At 41.1% G+C, this 23188-nt stretch overlaps 1 protein-coding gene across 2 annotated transcripts in view; it reads right to left on the bottom strand.

Moving 5' to 3' along the window:
• Positions 1-23188, bottom strand: part of fndc3ba (fibronectin type III domain containing 3Ba) — an 85517-nt gene that overhangs the window by 28806 nt on the left and 33523 nt on the right. For both annotated transcript variants that reach the window (XM_031737132.2, XM_039602946.1), the window contains exons 4-7: positions 14950-15026; positions 12597-12828; positions 12343-12502; positions 11529-11659 (exon numbers count right to left, since the gene is read on the bottom strand). In XM_031737132.2, coding sequence (XP_031592992.1) covers positions 11529-11659; positions 12343-12502; positions 12597-12828; positions 14950-15026 — 600 coding nt within the window. The remainder of the gene's footprint in view (positions 1-11528; positions 11660-12342; positions 12503-12596; positions 12829-14949; positions 15027-23188) is intronic.

Below are 23188 nucleotides of genomic sequence, written 5' to 3'. Positions count from 1 at the left end.
AACAGTTCATAGAAATAATAATTCTAATCATTATGATGCACCATTTTCACATCAACTATACCTACATCTGTGAGTAATTGTTCACAGGAACGTCTGACATCAGCTTGGCTGTTGTTGTAGCCCAGCTCGTTGACTTTATTGCGCGACTTCTACTGAATACATGTGTATATGATGACTGTGTTTCGTGCATTCTTTAAAACATAGTTAAACGGATTTAGCCCGGAAGTGACATATATGGATATGAGATTGAGAAAAACGACTACATACTCATGCTTAATAACATAGTAGAAAAAGGACATTAATCTGTATTAAAACGGCTCATGTGATATTGATGTGAAAAGTAATTCTGAAGCTTAGAATGAGACAGTTCACATGTAGCTATTTTGAGAATCAAATATTCATTAAATCATTTATTAAGCAAAAGATGACAAAAGCACATTTCCCATTTATTAGAACTCAGCTTTTGCAGTTTTTCCTCTATTACAAAAAAGTTATTTAGATTTTGACCTAGAATCTGAAGCTGTCTCTAACAGAAAAATATGGGGATCACCAAAATATGTAAGACAGTTTTCAATGACTTCTTTCATTTCTAAAATATAATCTGTTCAAAATAATTATAATGAGAATATTTGTAACCCACAAGAAGATAAAGGCTACTTAGAAAGCATAAAACTACCATTTCAGGGTGTGAGTGGAGCTGTTGTTTTTACTGTCCCTTCTGAGTGTGTCACTGGTTCTGCACAGCCTCTTTGAAAGTGAGCAGCATAAACACATGCATATAGAAAACTGGTCCACCGACACATGTAAAGGTGATTTAGTAGACGCTCGAGGTTGTTATGAGGGTGAGCGCAAGTGAATGTGTGCGCACACGTGTGGGAACTTCCCACTCCACCACTGCTGCCGCCCACCCCCACCCCGTGTGATCCCCGAAGTTGAGGTTTTTCCCGATTGAAGGGGATCTGCTTTCTCCATTTGAGTCTGACCACTCGAGATCACACAGGATGTCTCTATGAATCTTTGCGTGAAGGTAAGCAACAGGAAGACCTGCATGAAACCAAGATTGATTGATGCTTGTGCTACAGGAGCGAGGAAACTGTCAAACATGCAAGCATGCGTGCATGCGCGTGAATGGAGACCTTACACACAAGAGCAGTATATTTGTGTAAAACGCAGTTTGGGTTTCAAAGATCAATGTATATTTGGCACAAGTGATGAATGATGGAGTGTGCATGTGTGTGTGTGCATTTATGTCAGTTCCTCTGACGGGTTATGGAGGAGAGCGCCCTAATGTGCCTGGGTTACACTTATGAGTCATGGCAACAGTGATGTCATGGAAACACAACCTCTACTTGCCCTCCCTGTGTGTGAGGAAAAAAAAAAAGGCAAGAGTAAAAGAGAGACTGTGTGTGTGTGTCTCAGTATTAGGTCACAGGAGATTGCTGATGGGCAGTGGGGGGGAGGTTTAAGCTACTGTTTGTACATGTGTGTGTTGGGGCTGGCAGCACGGGTGGAGTTCAACAGATGCACTGCTTGACACATTAGCTCATTAGTGCACTTTTCTCTTCTTTTTTTATACATACACTTATCTTTCCGTTCTTCCATTTGGACAAAACTGAACTTTTTCTCTTTTATGGAATTACAGCACAGCTCCAGACATGAAGAGCTCCATCAAACAGGCTGACCCAGCTTATCAGACCAGCCCTTGAGTGAAAAAAAAGACAGGGGTATGGCCTGCTCAGTGATTTCGCCCCACTGGTCTCAGCTAACCAATAGCATAAAGTTAAGAGGTGGTCTCAACAAATTCAACTTCTGACATAAAAAGAGCACTTATTTAATATTTCAGAAGATGTGTAATAAAGTTTGAAAAACACTACTTCTTTACCTCACCACTGAGTGTTATGACTGGTGGTGGTTGGCGAGTCCATCTGCTTAAGTGTTTAATACCGAGATGAACCAGGAGATGATGCTGACGGCTGAAATCTGAAACTGAACCTCTACTCGGTGTTACTCCACACCCTCCTGTGTCCTTACTGTTCCTCTCTCTTCTGTTTTTGGCGCTGCCCACGCACCAGAACTTCCTATTCTCGTCTGACCTCACATCCCGTCTGTGTCTGACCGACTGTGTTTGATTACCGAGAACAGCCAGACAGAGCGAGGGAGCACAACGGACAGCAGGAAGAAGAGGAATAAGGGAAAATGATGGGGGGGAGGGGACCAGGCGACGGGCAGATTTTAGAGGAAGAAAGAGAGACACTAAAAGACAGAGTGCAAAGAGAGGGGAAGGGATGGGAAAGATGAGTCTGGGTAAGAGATTAGGTATAAAAACACAAGGAAATTGAGAGACAAAGAGCAAGCCAGGGATCAACAGAGAGGAGGACAAAGGGGGGATGAAAGTGGAAAGAGGGAAAAAGGATTAGGATGATGTGAGGCAAGGATTACAGAAACTTTACTGACATCATCAGTAGGTGCAGAGCAGATGCACACCACTGATCTCAACAGCCGGATAAATAAAGTAATGACTCACTTACAAATCCAGGCTGGCTTTTCCTAAAAGTTACAAAAATACAACAGAAGTATATAGTGTATGTATATATTTTTATTTTGTTAAAACAGCGCTCTGTAGTGGTATGAGACATTATACAGAAGCAATGATAATGTAGGTATGTTATTAAAATAACTAATTGTGATCGTCGTTTGGATTTCTTTTGTTTGTTTGTTTGTTTTTGGTCCAATCTGAATATTTTTCCCCTTTATTAATAAGAATAGTAAAAAAAAAAAACCCAGTTGAATCATTAATAGCATCATTTTTGTCTGTAAAACAGACAAAAGGCATTGACAGTTTCTTCCAGATGCTAGCAATATGCCTCCTAGGGAGATTAATAACCACTCGCATACTTTCTTCTCATGGTGCAACATGCCTTTTCTGGCACAACAGCAACTGCAAACTACTAGGAACAATGGAAACCTGGAGTAAATTGGTGTAATGAACAGGAAACTGTTTTAGCTTAAAACTTCTGTTAAGTCATAAACGTAGGAGAGAAGACAGTCATGCTAAGAAAGTGACCACCAGAATTCCCGCCTGCTTCCCACCTGGTGGAAATGGCCTAAATTCTTGGTTAGTCTCATCATTTTATTCTGACTAACAAAACCTCAGATTAGTCTAAGCAGTTCCCACTATATAATTTGAAGCTTCGTGACTGGATGTTTCTTTCTTAAATATATTGAAGTCGACTTAAAAGCAAAGAGTGAGCTTGACTCTTTTCATTCCTGTCTTTGCGCTCTAAATTGTACCGGCTTGCTCCCTCCCTGTTTACAGCATTTTCCTAAATGTTTAAATGTTACACATCTAGAGACTTCAAAATTAGTTATGTCACTTGCAAAGAGCGTTTCAGTAAAATGTGAGTCACTTTGACATTGAGGAGATTGCATTCCTCCTGCATGACGGCCTATGGCTCGTAGACACAGTCTGTCTGCACTGGGACAGAAAAAGACCTTTAAGGCCTGGAGAAAAAAATGTGAAAAATGTGGCAACGGCCGCTCACTCAGCCCCCACTCCACACACGTACTGGGCCACAGGGTGCGTGTGGTGTGTCGCCCAAAAGGAACAAAGTGAGCTATGATACCCATCTTTAGAAGCCTCTAATCAGGGAGAACAAAGCAAAGTGATGGACACTCAATCTGTAGCAGGGAGAGGTGTGGAGATCAGAGAAAGAACAGAAGGGAAGGAGTGGGTTCAAAAGTGAGAGAGGAGAGGAAAGAGGCAAATAGAGGTAGAGAGGGGTATAGACCTCAGATTCCACACTATTATCATCTACTGCATAGCAAGCATTCCATCTGTTCAACAGCTGGGCTACACACACTAGCACACACACAAAGTGGAGAAGTTGTTGGGACATGCCTGAATTTGTGGTTGTCATGGTGAAGGTTTGGTTCTCATGGCCAGAGCCCTTATGGTTTATAAAAGGGATTAGAAAAGGACAGACGGACGGAGGGACCAGAGTAACATGGAAAAGTTGGAGAGCAAAAAAGAAAAAGGCAGCAAATAAGATGAGTGGAAAGGAAAGAAGCGGGAAGTATATTCAAGAATCAAATATCAAAAACAGACGAAGTGACAATTGCAAATAAGAATCTTGATTATGACTCACTTTCTCTAGTAACCTGCTTAATGGACTTCACATAAATGAGAACAGGATAAGGGGTCATCCTGGGGAAGAATTTGGTTACTACTGCTGGATGTCTGCATACGCAACCCAATCTCTTGGTCATTAATAACCGTTTAAAAAGAGTGCATGTAAATGATAAAGACTATGCAAATGAATGGTAAGCTACCAGAGCATAAGAATAATATATAAAAGTTCATGTGTTGCAAATATTGGAATACAAAGGCCTTCTTATACTCAAAATTAAAATTTTTTGACTCCCTTTCCTAGCCTGTTATCTCTTAATATGCATGCATGCATGCCAATGTAGACACAGAGACCTTCTCCACTGCAACCCTCTCACTAAGGAAGAAAATGAACACTTTAACTGCCAGCTGACACAAGAAGTCTATCCACGTTTTCATACCGTTTGCACATGCATGCACATGTGTTTATACAAGAGTGTACGTGCTGTGAGTGACAAAGCAACCTGGCCAAGCAGTGAGGGATTATGGGGGATGCGTTTCTCAGAACCCTGACCCCATTCGACCCTGCTCAGCCAAAAAAAAAAAAAGGTTTGAGGGAGTGAGTGCAGACTGGCAGACAGCGGGAGGGAATTATACAATCCGCAGATAGCAGGGCTGGTTAAAAAGAGGAACAGTGACAAAAAGGCAAACAAACAACCTAGCAGAGATTAAAAACAACAAAGTGGCAGAACAGTAGATGGATAGAAGAAGGGATAGTTGGAGACTAATCAATGCAATGTCTCCCTTACTGCAAAGGTAAATTAAAAATAAATACCTCAATTTGAATTTAAATGCGTTAGGCTGTTGTTAGGCTCTTTTTAGTAATGACAAAAATTGTCTTTACCCACTGTGCATACTGTGCATGCATTTGATGACACCAATAAGTACATTAATAAGCAAGGTGATAGCTGTCCATGCTCCAATATCAGTCATTTGTACAGTTTTACTTTAATCTAATGGTTTTCTGTGACTCATTTCCCAAAAGCAATTTGTGTAAACAAACTGCAAATACTGTCAACATCCAATTTAAAAAAAACACAACTCACTAAATCCAAATCTATTTTTGAGTTATTGGAGCTTTCATGTGTGTGAATTTCAAGAATGAAATTTTAGGTTTGATGAAACGTTAAAATTATCCCACGATTCCCAAGTGACCTTTTTCATGTGTTTCATGTTGGTTTGTTGAATCATGCCTCTTCATGCACATATTTTTAAAGGAGCCCGTTTAGATTTATTATTTCGTAAGATATGGTCAAAAAAATTCAAAACCTAACCAGCAAACCTACAGGTAGCCACACTGGCTAAGCGGCAACCTATAGGCCTGCAGTTCCTCAACTGGCCACTTGAGGTCAAACACAAGTCAATCCCCTTAGACCACAGGTGTCGAACTCCAGGCCTCGAGGGCTGGTGTCCTGCAGGTATTAGATATGTCCTTGATCCAACACACCTCACTTAAATGGCTTAATGACCTCCTCAACATTTCTTGAAGTTCTCCAGAAGCCTAAAACATGCAGGACACCGGCCCTCGAGGCCTCGAGTTGCCCACCCCTGCCTTAGACGGTACAAACAGTAGTTTTTGTGTTTTGGGCTATATAGCTAATTTACACCTTCATAGGGGCATTTGGGGGTGAATAATGTATAACTCAACTACAAAAATTTTTCAAAACTTAAAGTTTACACAATTACAGACATGCCTGCTTTAACAGAGAAATGGAAGCCAATACAGGTGACTGTAATTGCCAGCTGTCTTCTAACTGTGCTTATTTCAGAGCTATTGACAGTGTTTGTAGCGTTGGTGCTTTTTGAAACAATTTTGAGTGCATTTGTCGTATGAGTGGCTAATTGTACAAACACCTACAGTCAAGTCTTCAGTTTTGGTTGGTGAGATCCAGAGTTTGTGTATTATTAAGCACCTAACAGCAGGTTACTGTGTCGGTGTGGTGTTGCCAGACGGTGTGTGCGCTTGCTAACCAACCTTGCTTTCATCTTATATGGATCGCTGCTTTATACTCTGCATTTTTAGCTTTAATTAACACATTTAAGTTTCCTGGGTAAGTGGTATAAAGGCCACCTGAGTGACATAAAATGGAAAAAAATATCTAAAGGGAAGTAGCGTCAGGTCTTTCCTTTTCCTAAAACTGACGACCAAGGACACTAAATTACTTAGCAAGTTTAAATCAACTATAATTTAGTTTTTCTAAGCAAGACTTGCACAAGTCTGGTCAGTGTAGAATGACTAGGTGCTATAGTTTATCACTTGTATCACAAGGTTCATTCAGCTGAATGGTGAAATATCTGGTGTACCCATTGTGACTAACAAGAATACCCTCCACTTCTAATGCCGTTAGTCCTGTAACACGATATTAGCGGGGAAGACATTCCTCTGCTGGTAAAGCCATCCCATACTCGCTTTCTGTTTTCTGTACATGTCTCCTTTTTGACTCTTATTTCCAAGTTTCTGTCGTTTATTTTTCAACTCTCTCATTTTTTTTCTTGTGCATTTTCTGTTTTTATTATCTCAACTTTCACCTTCTAGTCTCTTTCTTCCACCTCACTGGCCTCCAGCTTGCCATATTGCCCTACAAACATGGCCGTATTTGGGTTTGTGGGAAGGGGTAGGAGTTTTTCTGTGTGTCTGTGGGAACGTGGGGGCCTGAGATTATTGCCATGGCAACTCACAAAAATAATCCAGTAAGGAAAGGGTGGGTTTGTGTTCACACATTTTCAGGCCCGCTTCTGCAATCACAGCAGGAGAAGCTGGAAGGAGCTGGATGGTTAATATACATAATTGATGATTCACGACTGGACTCAGTCAAAGGACACACGAGCTTATAAAACCTTACAAAACACTGCAGTACATGCTTCATTTTACCATTACTATTGCTATGAATTTCTCACTAATTGGCATTTTAGCTTAATTAGATAGGATGGCTACATAGACAAATATAAACCATTGCACTAACAAGAGAAAGAGTCCTGGGACTTGCATCAGGGGTAAAATTCTGCTAAATAGAATAAGTAAAAAGTCAAAAGAAGCTTTTTATGTACGGTAGGAAAAAATTAGTTAAAAGGAATTAAACACACTTGCATTCTATTCAGTGCTATTAGATACTCTGTAACTTATAGCTTATGGTGGAAATATTAATAAAAATAAGTTAAGTAAACTTAATGATTATTTTGCAAAGGACATTGCTAATAGTTTGCCTTTAAATTATGCTATAATTATGCTATAATTCTAACTTCTCGTACAGTTTACTTAAAAACTAGCCGTGCTTTGACTTCGCCGAGACAGTAACATCTGAAGGTCAAGTGAAAATGCTTACTTGAGTGAATTTTCCATGCAAAGTGAAGTGGCCATGATAAATCTCAGTCGCTACTGTTGATACTTTTATAACCTGAAAAATGCATGGCGAAAGTCTGAAAAAGGAGGCCACCGTAGAACATGTAAGGAGAATATTTTTCAAGTAAATGTGTTAGAAATGTTCTTCACGTATGAAGCAAAGAAATGGTTAAACACTGAATTAGTCATGCTTTTTTGCTTTTAAAACGTCTTTCTTGGAACACTGTCGTGATTGTTAGCCTATAAAAATCTCTAATAATCTTATATTTGTTAAGATAACTATGCCATGAAAGTCAAATTAAATCCCAAAGCCACTCACATGTAATTTATTTTTAAAGTGAAAAAGAAATCTCTCCACGTAATAGAGAAGGTGGGTTTCCATACCTCTCATACCTTAAGATAACAGACCACTTCCATATCTATGACTGTGAACCCTTCTTATTTTCCACACCTCATTCACAGAGCCGACATAGTGGACAAAGCAGCCACTGCACACATCTGGTTTCTCCTGCTTTCACAGTGCTCGGCAGTGACGTAGAAACAAAGATGGAGGAGCTGAGGGAACTGGTCCATCTGTTTCTGCTGAAATCCCAGGTTTTTTTTGAGTGAGAGACAGGATCTGTGGTGGTGATGATGCAGAAGCAAGATGGAGGAACAGAAGGGACGGAGCCCACATCTGTTTCTGCTCAGCAAGCAGCTCAGTTCTGAGGAAAAGGGCCTGTAGAGCTGGCTTTACTAGAGAATGGACGCTCTGCCGGCCAAGTAAGCCTGCTGCCTTGCTGGCACTGGGGCAGCAGCCACACACACACACACACATAAAGCAAGGGCATCAAGGGCAAAGCGTAGGCGGCTATGTGTGGTGTGTGTGTGTGTGTGGTATTCTGGGTTGGACTCGACTTGGATGCATCGGGCCAAGGAGCAACTTTGTCGGAATGTTTGTACTCTGCTCTTTAACTTTGCGCCTCTCTGTCTTTCCATCTCTGCCTTCTCTGTGATAAAGAAAACTTTGCATCCATCTCTGTCCTCTCTCATCTGTCCTTCAAATCCAGCATTCCACCCCCTTTCTCGCCATTTGCCCCCCTATCCTCTGGAGCCTCATGCTCTGATTGTTTTACAGGAAGCCCAGTCACGGGGTGTTTGAGCATATGTGTGGCTGTGTGTTGGTGTGTGTTGTGTGATACATCCAGCTGACTCAGCCTGATCTCCAGCCCTGTACTGAGACCCTGGTAGACCAAACAACAAATGACACGCTGACATGCTCCTATCTGTCAAGAGTGTTATGGTTGTTTGAGTTGTACAGTATGTGGCACATGAAACTACGAATCCCATAAGCTGAGATGTTGATCTCACTTCCCTTTTCATCCTGTGGCTGATTTTAGCTAATTCCCTCTAGTGTGTGCGCGCACACGTGTGTGTGTGTACTGTAAGCTGTGCAATCTCCCTTTGTTGCAGCTCAATAAGATGTTTGGTTTTGGTTTGCATTTGCAGATGTCAACTTGCATGTGTACAGATGTGTTAGCTCTTTACTTTAGTGTGTACGTGTTTGAATGAGTTGAATGAAAAAAATTTTTTTTTTTACTTTTACTTTTTTCACTTTTCTAAATTATTATAATGACTATTATTGTGAAAAAATGTAAAAAGGAAGTAGTTTCCATACTAATTAAGTCCAGTGTACACGTTTGATTGCGTTATGTGGACATTTTCCTGGATGGAGTTGGTGGTGCTGTTACATTTTTTTAAAGATCATTTTTCAGTGCTGTGAGCAACAAAAACAAAATTCCGGTCACCAACATTGCATGGATGTGGAAAACGAACTCAGAGACAGACGATTGTTTTGTTTTTTTTCTTTACAATGCAATATTCTGACAGTAAATTTATATTCCTAACATGATTCTTTGAAACACAGCACCTGCCTAAGCAATGCTGGAGATCTGTGTTTATTAAATGAACTAACCAATGGTAGTGGTGACCTCAGCAGACAACGTCTCCCAAAAAAAATTGCCTCAGAAACACAAACAAAGGATTCAAGTTGTTGACCCAGCCTCTAAACTCCCCAAATCCCAATCTGATCAAGCATGTGTAGGATGTAACTGATATATCTAAAACAGGGGTGTCAAACATAAGGGCCTGGAGCCAAAATCATCCCCAGCAAAGACATCCAGTGTGGCCTGCTGGACGACTTTGGAAAAGCATATATTTTGGGACTCTATTTTTAGAATTTGTACAGCTTTTTGTACTGATAAAGACCCATCCACAGCCATTCATACTACATACCAAAGGAGCTAAGTAATAGATAAAAAATTAAATGAGAGCAACATTCCTGTTTTTCGCTGTCTACAATAGAAATTTGGGTTAAAAAAATAAATAAAGTCAGCAATGAACAAAAACTTTTTTATAAATATGGGAAACTCTGGGCAGTGAGCTACCGGAACTTTATCTGCAATTTCACACATGCAAATTGTAAAACTACACATTTAATTACAATACATGTACAAAAAAAACACACTTGTAATAAAAAATTGTAATTTACTTGTGTAGAAAAACTGAGATGTGCTGCTGAAATTGCACTTTCTCATCTTATGTTAAGATATCTCAAGGATTAAATGAGTATATAAATATCTTTACACTGACAGAAAGTGGAGTTTCACTCGTCTAGCCCACTTAAAATCAAAATGGATTACATGTGGCCCTCGATGTAAAATACATTTGACATCCCTGATCTGTTCTGAAGGCACCCCCTCCCTTTCCTTAAGCGATCCAGTGTTCACTCCCTGACAAGCCAGAGCTGTTTTGCCATGACAAAAGAAGCCCACATAATATTGGACAAGTGGTTTTAATGTTGTGCCTGATCAGTATATCCACACCAAACCCAGCTGGAAGATCCCTGTGATCCTGCACCATACTGTGAGTGACTAAGCCGAAGTTTTATGGGGAGGGTAAATTTAAAAGAAGAGCCTGACAAGTACAGTCAATCAATTTATGTCTCACTTTATGTTTCTGTCATCACCTTCACAAACATCACTTTGTGTGTGTGTGTGTGTGTGTGTGTGTGTGTGTGTGTGTGTGTGTGTGTGTGTGTGTGTGTGTGTGTGTGTGTGTGTGTGTGTGTGTGTGTGTGTGTGCATAAATGAAATATTCTGTCATTTTTAATAGCTCAGACATTCATCTTATGCGTCAAAAGACCTGCCATTAAAGAAGAACCGCATGTGTATGTGTGCCTTAATGTCTTTGCACATGTGCTGATGTTCATGTGTGTCTGAGCGATAAGGCTAAGCTGCAGTATCTAAATCTCAGCGCTCAAAGGTTTCCTTCATCTCAAGCAGGGCTCTACAGGTATGTGACTCCACCCTCCCCCATCTCTCTCACCCCTCTCTCAACCATCCCCCCCACGGCTAAGCCTTCACCAACAAGGCCAGTATTGTAGCAAGGGTAAAATGATAGCGCTCAGGGACAGATTCAGCTATGTGCTTACCCAGACAACCCTTACCCCCTTTCTCCACCTCCCCACCCACACCTCCCTATCCCTTCACCTCGCTGAGGCTGCATTCATCCATTCATTTCTTTCTGTGTGAGAAAAAAAAAACGGACAGTGATAGAAAGAGAGGCGCAAAGGTTGTTTTATTTGATTTAATTGAATGCAGAGGGGCACTGAGGTTAAAGAGGACAAAGTAAGTCACACAGTGCCAGACAGAAATGTCAGCGAGAACACAAATTATTCCCATATAAAAGATGATCTTGTTGCATGGTGACATGCCTATTATTTGGAAAATAAAGAGACTGCAGTGACATTTTCTGTTGAGCAGATATTTAAACTTTAAAATGCTCACATTGAGACTGTCTCCTTTCTTTTGATTTGGAGTCTCGGATCTTGCGATAAGTGGATACACTGAAATATTGAGTGTCATTTTTTTTCTCTATTTGAAACTATTTGAACTATATCGATGCATACATTTAGGACAGAAAAATATTCATTGACAGTGGGTACTAGTCTCTCTCATGGCCTTGTGTTTGTGCAAGTCCTACCTTGTGTGTGTGTGTCTGGTTCACTGTTTCGCGGACTGCTGCGGAGCCGTCTCTCTGGCTTCTTCCCTCCTGGACTGCCAACTCCACCACCAGACCCCGCTGACCCGAGCGTTGGGCCGTGTGATTTGTTGCTGCATCCCGAAGAAAATCACAACACAATTCATTGTATTTACATAAAAGACATAAAATAAGAAGTATATAAATCATACACCCTGTGACCAAAAACTGCAGTGACCAAATGAGCTGTTTACCTTTCTCTTCAATAAAAATACTAACAACATAAATGTACGCAATTGGGTGTGGAAAATGGAAAAAAAGGAAGTAAAAAAATCCCTTGCAAAAGATTCCTTCACATGAGCTGTTTTCACACATGGGAAAAGTCGACAGAACAACATTTAGCAATGTTGTGTTTGTGTTTATGGATTTTCACACTAATATTGGGTGTACTTTTTGCAGGGGGGTTAACACATGATGCCTATGTAATCCCTGTGAATGCTTCAAACAACTGTGTGCTCTAACCTGAGTCTTTGTATTAGGAAAGGTGTGGGGTAGAGTTCACTTATTTGGACATTTGCAGCTGCAGCATGTAATGACTAGCACTCACGCGTACATGTGAAAACAGGTCCATTCTTATTCCAACTGAACAGTTAACACGTTAAAATTTTACACAGCTTAGTTAACTGATTTTTATATTACCTACATATAATGACATGACAAATGCAATGAATATATAAATCATCAACATCGCGCCTTCAGAAGCCTAACCGTTAATAAGTTGGCTAATCTTAAAGCGAATCTCATAAATGATGATCACCTGTATCCATTGTGTGCTGGCCCAAGGCTGCCCTTATAGGGAGTAGAGGGAGGAGAATTGACTCGATTCTGTCTCGGTTCCTTTAACTTTTTAGGTTGTGGCTTACTGTATGTATCCTCCCTCCCTATGAAGTTTGACATCCCATAAACTGGGATGATTTCTGCAAGGAAAAAGAGCAGAGAAAATATTTCATGTTAAATTCCGTACTGTGCAGATTGTGTGGCGCATATTCGTAACTGAATTTTAACTCGTACCTGGATCGCCGTACATGGGGGGAAGGTGGTGTTGGTAGTACTGATGGGGAGGCAGCTCCCCGGGGCTGACGGGAGGATAGAAAGAGTGAGAGTTGGGGATGAAGTGAGGGTGAGGCAGGTATGGCGGCAGGTGATGTGTGGGGGAGAGGGCTGGAGAGTAGGAGGGAGGGTAGCACTCCGGAGACTGGGGGGTCACAACCACTCGGCGGACCCCTGTGGTATCTTCCAGCACCTGTGGGAGAGAGGACAAAAGCTAAGTATGGGTTCACAGAGCATGAAAATAAAATTTTAAAAAAGCCTAAAAGACTAAGAATTGTGCGTCTGTGCGCCTGAATTTTAGTACCTACAAATCACGCAAGACCTGAAAAGTGCACGCTGCTTTTGACTGCTTTATATACTGTTGAGTAAAGGTTCCTCAGATAGTGCTGGCTTTAATTTAAGTCAAGTGATTCAGAGAACCGAGTGAATTGCCCATCATGCCAAGAGTACTTCACTGCCCATTATTTTACAAGAGCAGGTGCTCTGTCTGTTAAATGGTGGATATTTAATAAAAGAATTAACTGCATGATTTATTTGACAGCTGAGCGTGTACCAACAGGATGTGCGGTCCCTTAAAGCAATGAAAAACAAATGCTGTAACGTGTCCTTAGATGGCCTGCACATTTTTCTGACAACAAGCTTCAGAGAACTGCCTGAAATTAGCATAGACTCCATACATGTATTCATTTTCACTCGGACACAGATACAGACACACACATTCCAACTATTCAGATACTTTCACAGGCCTGCATTCCAAGAGGAGAGCAAACACTCACTCCCTGCAGAGAGGGGGAAGTCATCTGCTGGTCCCTAACAACAACAACACCGCACACTGTCTCTCACACACACACACACATACACTAAATAACACCACCGTGAAATCCCCACACAAACTGAGAAGCAACAGACACCACACAAAGAAAGATGGTGGGGGATGAAAGAGGGTCACGAGGGGAGGAAGAGAGTTACAAAACTAATCTGATGTGAGAAAAACCTTGAGAGGGAGCAAATAGATGCAGAGGAGGAGGCCCGCTCTCTGCCCTTTCATCCCCTCTGTTGCACATGAAAAAACAGCGTGTTTACAGAAAAACAAGGGCAAAGTCTCTGCAGGGGTATTTGCAGACCAGGCCTACACGCGCACACAGTTATTGGCAAGGACACACACATTCCAAATATGAAGCACCCACAAACACACATGGCATCACAATGCAGGCATTAGTGAAAACTCCCAGAGGACACACATGCACATGCGCACTTTAGACACATAAGACACAACTACTTCAACACACTACTGTCCACCACAGCAGTGCTCTTTCTCCTTTCACCCCTTCGTGCAACCCTAACCCCCCCCTTCCAAAAAAATTTGCCCAATGAATGCCTGTCTCCCGTATCATGCTTGTTTATCTAACAGTGACAGTGTTTCCCGCTCAGGCTTGGCTCAGTCCCTACTCACACACACACACACACACACCCATGGTGAGCCAATGACCCGACCTCCATTGGGTAAGAGCACAATCTCGCCAACAGACAAACCACAGGATTTTTTTAAAAATCCACTTGTGAGGACAGTCTATTGACTTCTTTTTCCCTTCCTTTTCTCATTGTTCTGGTGTTGTTATCTAATAGAGAAAGCACATACACTTTTCCTGTAGAGGACTCAAATATTAATTGAACCTAAAACTCCAAATTCAGCAAGTACTGCTTGGTGCTCTGTTGGGTCAAAAAGACCAGCGTGGTTGCTTTTCTACGACAGACAGAATAAGTGACTTTTGTGGGGGTCGAGCACTAATGACCACTAGACCCACTTCTGATAGCTGTTCAATAAAACACTATACAAGTACAAATTGCTTAGTCTATCAACCAGCCAGTGCATAGAAATATGCTATGCTGCTATATTCTCCAGTTTTTGATGCTAACGCAACTACATTTTACTGTTAACGCATGAGTTTGATTTATTTCCATTTACAGCATCATAACAATTTTCCAGTGACAAGAACCAACATGCTGAAACAGTCTTCAGCAGACTAATCGAGTGAACTGAAAAAATAAATAAATACTGGATACATTTACCTTAAAATATATTAAATTAAGGAATATCTGCATCTTTATTACTTAAAGAAGCCTCTTTTTGGTGGAGAAATGAGAAGCACTAGCTAATTTAGTGTAGTCGTGCATGGAGTATGAGCATGCATAAGACTCCCCCTGTGTCCGTTTTTTTTACTCAAACTCTCCCACACAACCCAAACACGATAAACATAAAATATACGTCAAAGAGTATCAAACTGAGGAAAAATACACACAAAAATAAACTAACCTGTGAGATGTAGCCTGGGGGGACGTGGATGGGAGGGATCGACCCATTTGGGGACATCATGGGAACCTCAGCAGGACCTGTGAGGAAGGAGAAGAATTATTTACTCAACCAGGCAACTAATGCTTACATAAATTCTCATTTACATTCATCAGTTGGCAGTTCACATGCGGGGACACAAAGTAGACAGATACACTGAAGGTTGGGCTGTGTTATTTCATATTAAGCACTATAGTTACTTAGTACCACAGTATGAAGATACTAGGAAATAAAGGTAATTAACCACTTAAAAATAAGAGTCTCTTCCCTTCAAATCTGCCTGTATAATCTCAAACAGCTCACACATAAATATAAGCAAGCCTTTTCCTTGTTACTGGCTATTCAGCAGTACTATTATGATAATTATAGGTATAACAAATGAGGGTACATGGCTGCTCACTGAGAAATGAGGTTTCTACACTGAAGGAGAAGTATGCGAATCTAAATAGAATTAGCAGACTGAAAATGATGTTGACTTTTCCACTGTCTAAATACAACCCCCCCCCCCCAAAAAAAATCTCCCCGTCTCCCTCTTCCTCTGTCTTTCTGTGATGGAGGTCTGCGGCTGTTAAAGTCATTGGGACCCCGTCGGGACAGCTGGAAGCAGACCTAGCCTCAGAATAAATCACACTGCACAGAGGCCCTCACTACCTCCAAGCACACATGCTAGTATGAAGACACATTAACATTTTTTTCCCATGTTGACAATACTTACATACTTGTTGACTATTCTAAAATCTCGTCTGCGTTAAAGGGTTATTTTTTATCTTTTCAGCTGCTTTACCCTCTACCTCCATACTTCACACTGTTTTCAGGGATTTCTCCTCTTTCCCCAGATTCTGTTATTACTCACATCCTTTCTTCCCACCAATATTACTCATTTGATCCTTGCCTTCCTTACTAAGTTTATCCTTTCCATACTTCATCAATGATCTTTATCATCTTTTCTCCGTCCTTCACATCAATCCTCCATTACTCACCCACTTTACTGACCTCTCATCAGCCAAACAAACAGGTAACAGTACAGTAAACACACACCCACCTACACACAGGAATACAACCTGAGCAAAGTCTGCAATGTGGATTAATGTGTGTGTGTGTGTCTGTTTGTGTGTGCGGTGAGTAGGTCACAGGTATGAAGAGACAGGCCTCTTTCAGTCTAGTCTGCTCCCCTACCATGGAGACTAGAACTGGATATGAAAGTCTCCATTGAATAGAAGGTCATAGCATGGGGAAACACACACAGAGCTGCTCTACACCTCTTTCCACCACTGCTCATAGCACACTTTCCCCTCTTACTCACACACTGCCCCAATCACACACACACACACACTCACTCAGGCATCGTCACTCAGACACGCACACACACACTTGGCAAACAGACGTGTGTTTGGACAGTCTCTACTGCCTCTGTGCTCTTCACTCAGCAAACAGCAGCATTCCTCCAGTCACACACACACACTGAACATTCCCATCCCTGGCCCCCAGGACTGGACCCAACAAGCCCAACTACCCCCCAAACCATTGCCAAAATACAAGACACTCTTTGTCCTGCTATTCAACACACACACACACACACACACACACACACACACACACACACACACACACACACACACACACACACACACACACACACACACACACACACACACACACACACACACACACACACACACACACACACACACACACACACACACACACACACACACACACACACACAGAGCTGTCAAGTCATACAATATTAGACTGACTTTCATTCACAAAAGCCTGAGATAATCACGCGTTTGTATGTGTCCATCAAAAGGCTTTCAATCATGTTTGTTTGTGTGCAAATGTACAAATAAGTCACTGTGGTCCTTGATTCACACTGTGGTAACGTCACTCTCTGGTCTCACCCCCAGCTCTACCCTTTAAGCACCACGAATAGAGTCACAACTTCCTCTGCCTAATCCTACTGGAATCCTAGACAACACAGCTAACCAACCCCGCTCCCCTTTGCTTTTCCTCTTCTCATCTTCCATCTGTTGCTTCTTCCACCTCTGAGTTAAAGAGAGGTCAGGGCAGAGATGAGATATGAAGTCATATCCTAGATGGCATGCAATGATATGACTTTACCTGCACCACAGCAAGGAGTCAGCACGTGTAATGAACCACAACAAGAGACAATCAGAGCTGCAAAGACTAGTTTAATTCCTCTGAGGAAATATTGCTCTGTTGTGAGGCTACTGTTTTGAAAAACTCTCAAAAATCAGACATACACACATTTGCTATTTCTTGTTGTCAAAGGTATCTTTAGGCATCTCTTTGCTCTAATGGACTCATTGACAAATTAAAAACACCTCCAGCTATGATATTATGGTTGCTAATAATCATTGATAACATGTTATCAAAGTTAAGGCAAAGCTTAACATCTTTGATGTATACAAGGCAATCAGGAATGTGATATGTAACATTTTTGGCTCCAAAAAAAGTCAGTAACATTTATGTCAATGAGTCTATGTCCAACCTAGTGAGACTGCAGTTGCCACTTTGTGACAATGGTCGTCATTCTGACATGAAGCCAACAAGTTCAGAAGCCATCACATAATGGAAAGCAGTGTCTGAGGGTAGGTTTATATCTTACTTATGTTTGCTGATAAAGAACACTGCACACAAGTTGCTTCCACAGCAGGAACTATGCAGTCCTGACTGGAAGGGTTAATGAAATAAATCTGAGGTCTGTGGTCTAATGTGGGGGTTCAACTGGTGGTCAATGACATATTCTAGTTTGAGAGACTCTGCTTCAAGAAATCTAAGAGGACCACAGGAATTAGTACAAAGTATGTTTTGTATTGCACAGAACAGAGACAGAAATAGCCCAACCATGATACACTCGGGGCAATACAGAGGAATGGTTAGAAAGGTGTCAAATGACAAAAAAAAAACCCAGTGTCATCATGAGCAACAAGTGTAGTGAAGTGAAACACAAAATAATTACATTCTAGTGACACAGAAAAAAGCAATGAAAATAAAAAATTCATAGCAACAAAAAACTCAAGCTTACTGAAAAATCAGAACATATTCAGATCACCAAATTAATTCTGTCTAACATACATTAAAGACTTTTTTTTTTTCAAGCGCCACCTTCAAAAGTGTAGTATTTGTCACTGAAGAATTACACATGAAATGTATACACATGCCCATAACAAGCATCCTGTCTCATCCACACACACATAACAAACAGTCTCATTCACAAAGACACATGTAGACAAACAAACACACACCTACACAAACTTGTGTTTTTCTGCGGCTCCTCATACATACATTCATGCACATACACAGACTCGGACTAAGAAGATGATGCAACACTTCAGATGTTTCCCATGTTACAGCTGTCTTTAACAGCTGTGGCAGGGCCCCCTAAACACAACAAAAATGCTGCAAGACAAAAATGTGGCCTGACACACGATCAATTACTTACCTCTGTAGTAACGAAATAACTTATACACACTGCATAAACACACATCTGTTGATGGGCCAACACTGCTGACAGTTAGTGTAACCCAACAGTGTGTATTAGCATCTTGTTTTTTCCAGCAGAATGAAGCAATAATCAGCTTCTAGAAATAAGCGAACCACTTTCTCTCCTTCCCTTCATCACTAAACATGTGGTTACCACATTGAAAGGAAACACAGACCCTCATGGGATAGCATATGTGCACGAGTGAGTGTGTGTGTGTCTGTGATACTGGTATTAAACCGAAGGAGCCTGTTTGCAAGATGACCTACATAGAGAACAACGAGCCACAAATGGATTTCCCGATAAGGGAGAGACACAAAAAAAACTTTTCATTTCTAGAAAAATTTCTAGAATGCTTTTCCTTTATCTTAAAAGTACATCACAGTCACAGACATACAACCTTTATATCACACAATCAGAGCCTCAAGGAGGCAGCTGTTTTATCTACATGGGTGCAAATGTACCAGTTTGTGTGTATGTTTATGTGGGAGCAACTGTGTATGTGTGTGTCTGGGTCACTTGTGACGTGGCGTTGCCTGGAAGTTATGTAAGCATCAGCGGGGTAATGTTATCTGTCCTAGGAGCTGCAAAAGCAAGACACTCCCACGACAGTTTCCTCTACTGCCATGCGCACACAAAATACACACATGCATGAACACTAAAGAGCCAATTGTCATGTCAACGCTGAATGCTAATTTGTGCATTAAAAAGAAAAAACACACAAAAACAAGCAGCAGCTGCCCAAAGATGTTTTGTAGTCAGCTGATATGGGCACTAGAAGCTTCCACAGAGGAAAGGACTCGGAGGAAGGTGGAACGAAACGTGGACCGTGATGGGAAGTGTAATAAAAATATAAGACAATAAGAAGAGTAAGAGAGAGCATGCTTAAGGTGGTAACATGGGAGACAGCTTCAGAACTACACAGTGTACTACATATACACTGTGTACAAAGATACACACTAATACACAAGTTACAGCCCTACAATAAATCTCCGGTGAGTCAACTCCACCGGACATCTTTTCCACGGGGAGGGTTTCTCAGTGATGGAGGAGGAAGTCAGAACTTCCTGTGCTGCTCTGCCCCAAGTCCTCTGCCCTCATGACACTTACACACTACAGTGTGACAGAAAAACTAGCTTTGCATGGCAAAAACCCCCAAAGAGTCCTCTACAAACGAGTATAAAGAAGCACATATTCACACTTCTGATCCTGAGCCCATGTTCTGTGTTTCCAGCACAGACTGTAATTTAAGCAAGCTGCTGATTTGCTGTGGAATGTAAATCAAAAGTTGGGCAGTTTCTACATTTGAACACTGGGTCATATCTTAAGTACATACTGTAGTGTGTATGCAGGTACGTGTAAGCACATTCCTTAATATGACTGAGCTTCTTTGAACTTCTAAACTCAAAGTTGCATAATGGCATCATAAGAAAACAAGCAGAAAGTATTATCGCTTATGCCAGCTGATGAATATCAGTGCCATGATGACTTCATTAGGATCTGACATCAGCACATTATGAGCTAAAGTAGAAGCTATAAGGCTTGTAAAACCAGCACTATATTTTATTAGTCCATTGGCTCAAGCTCATGTTTCTCCTGTCCGTACATATGAAAAATAAAATAATAACCAACTAAGTTTCCACCCAAACTTGCACAAAAAAATTTCTATCAAAGGTTTCATTTAAATGGTTTTGGAATCTGATGGCTTAAACATTTCCTGCGAAACAAAAGAGCCAGACTTGTGCACTGAGATCTTCAGCTCCACCTGTGGTTGCCTGCCCATAGGCACTAGCTGTGGTTGTCACCCTTGTCCCTATTTGTGACAATATTGAAGTCCAAGTATAACCTTCTTCTGCTTTTTCAGTTTTGTCTCTCCAGTTAACCCTGTGGTTGTGCTCATATCCAGCTTCAATTCTTTGATTTTCTAAGATTAATGCTGCATCCGACTCAACAGATAAACGCTAATCTGACAGTAATAAGAACAACGTACATGTCAAAAATATATTCACATATATCCACAACTATATCTAAATAGTAATCTATGTATAATTTGTAACAAACATATACATCATGCATCTATTTAAAATATTCCATAGTGGTCAATCAATTTGCGACTGAAACATGTTTTCCTAAGACTTTTGAGAAACTTTGGCTTTTTTTTACTTATGTAGCTTTTACTTATGCAGATTAGTTTCAATGAGCTCAAGTGTGGCCAAGACAGCAGCAGCAATTTAAGTGTTTAACACCCAAAAGCCCCAAAGCAATAGAAAACATATGTGCGTTATTATAAATCAAATAGTCCTTTTTTTAAAAATTCCAACTTTCCAAATTTTCAGCTTTGTTATCAAATCTTATACGCTGCTCCTGTGACAAAAAATATATATATATTTTTTAACATGAACAATAGCTCTGGGACAATTTTAACTTTTAAAAACCAAATCTTCTTGAGTGTGATAACATGTTTGGGGCGAAAAACAGCCCCCAATTTATCCCAAGGGTTACATTTTTTAAAATAATGTTAACATCTACGTCTTATCCTGTCCTGATAACTGTGTAAACAGCCTCTAAGCATACAAGCCTAGATCTGTTTAGTGTTGAGCATGTAGCCTGGGTGCCAGCCCATACCTCCACCCAACCCAGATCTATTGCCGGTTCTCCCCCACCCAGAGGAGGAGCGCCGTCGGCCGACCTACTTCTGCTGCTGGGTCTGCTCCAAAGGAGAGCAACGTAATGTCTGGAGGGACACTGAGCCCAGCCACGCTTTGTTCTCAAGATCTTAACATGCGCAAACACACACCCTCGCAGCTGTGCACACACTCACAGGCACCCAAATGTGCACGAACACGCAAAAGCCCTCATCTTAAAAACAGCACGCAAGTGGCCAGATACCCACCTGGGCACTGTGCATAAAGACATGATTGCTCATACGCAACTAATTTGTAGAACACACTGACATTTGGATAGTGCACATTGACAAAACCACGGTCACCTTGCCACACGCAACAAACAACAAAATAAGACGCACATGCATTAAGTCAAAGCCAGACATAATAACAAACAAACACGCACACCAATCTTGCTTTTTCCAGTATTATCACGAGACTATTCGCATGCCTTTAGATACAATTGTTTTGGGACTGGTAACCATGCAACACACATACACTGCATGGGTCCAGCATACTTCACTTATCACTTGTCCGGTCATGCACAGATGTATACATGCTTGTACACACTTCTGATGTGCATAAGCAATAATACATGTGCACACACAAATATACACAATCCAGACACTGATGACTCATTATATCCATTCTCTAATCAACTCTACATGTCTGCTCTCTCTAAGGAGAGAGAGAGTGAGAGAGAAAAAGAGAGAAAAGAGAAATGCAACAGCTGTTGGTGTGTAAACAGCGTCAAATAATCATTTCCTGCTCTGGTTCCCTGCTTCTTTCTCATTCTCACTCACTTGAATACTCAAGATGCATCAAAGCCTTAAACCTTGACCCACTAAGAGTCATATTTTTTCCATTTTTTTCCCCTGCTGTACACAACCTGCTACGTTTGTACCCAGCTGTACTCCTCTCCCATCCTCCCCTCACTTTCCTCCTCCTATCTCTCCACATGTTAATGTCGGGCATTCCTACTGTATGAGTCACAGTCTGAACAGCACCAAGTTTGTGTCCACCACAGAGAGCAGAGAAAGTGTGGAAGAGAAGAGAAGAGAAGAGAAGAGAAGAGAAGAGAAGAGAAGAGAAGAGAAGAGAAGAGAAGAGAAGAGAAGAGAAGAGAAGAGAAGAGAAGAGAAGAGAAGAGAAGAGAAGTTGTGTGAATGTCAATGGAAAGAAAGAAGGCGAGACTGGAAGGCCTAGATTAGCAGGGACTTTCCCCTGCTCTCCATCGCTGAATTCCACTCTTTCTGTGTTTGTGGTGCAAGGGTGGGTGTGCATGTCCCCTGGCTGTTAGTTGATCAAACAACCAAAGAGATGAAGATATGGTTGGTACTTTGTTTATAACCTGTACATAGGAAAGAAAAATACTGAAAAGCATCTTTAAAAAAAGTTATTACTTATCCCGTTATTCCTTATATTCCTAAATGGAATTCCCACTAACTAACGTACTTTTGCCCAATAACACCAGATCAAGGAGGGAAAAAAGAGGGGTTTCCCTACAAAATCTAAAAAAACCATGATGTAAACATTCACATGTGGAATTTCTGCAGCTGTGCAGTGCTTTTCACCCTAACTGAATCCAATCTGAAAAGCAGCATGTGCAACCCGTGGAGAAGATGCAATATCTTTAATGTTCCTACTAGTGTTATGATTGGTTTTATTTACATAAAAAATCATGCAAATCAGCAAACTTGTGTCATTGTTGTGAAAATGAGACTAAAATTAAAAAGAAAAGATAAAAACACAGCAAGAATTAGAGAGAGAGAAGCAAGGGAGGAAGTGACCGAGGCTGAAAAGAGAGGGAAGAGGAGGAGGGAATAAGGTTGGAGAGCGGGAGAAGTGCTCCAGCTGTACCCTGAGCTTCAAGAGAGCCAAGAATTTCATCCCTGGAAAAGATCTTTCTTTTTCTCCATTTCTCTGGAAAAATCTGGGAGTACTCAGCTGCTGGTTTGTCTTTACATATAAAGACAAACCAGTATTCTCAAGAGTTTTCGTCACCCTTCTCTTTCCCCTTATGCAGCCTTCTCCA

The sequence above is a fragment of the Oreochromis aureus genome, linkage group 19 (assembly GCF_013358895.1).
Source record: "Oreochromis aureus strain Israel breed Guangdong linkage group 19, ZZ_aureus, whole genome shotgun sequence".
Lineage (NCBI taxonomy): Eukaryota > Metazoa > Chordata > Actinopteri > Cichliformes > Cichlidae > Oreochromis > Oreochromis aureus.
The sequence above is the reverse complement of the archived record's forward strand: the minus strand, read 5'-3'. Positions and strand labels throughout refer to the sequence as shown.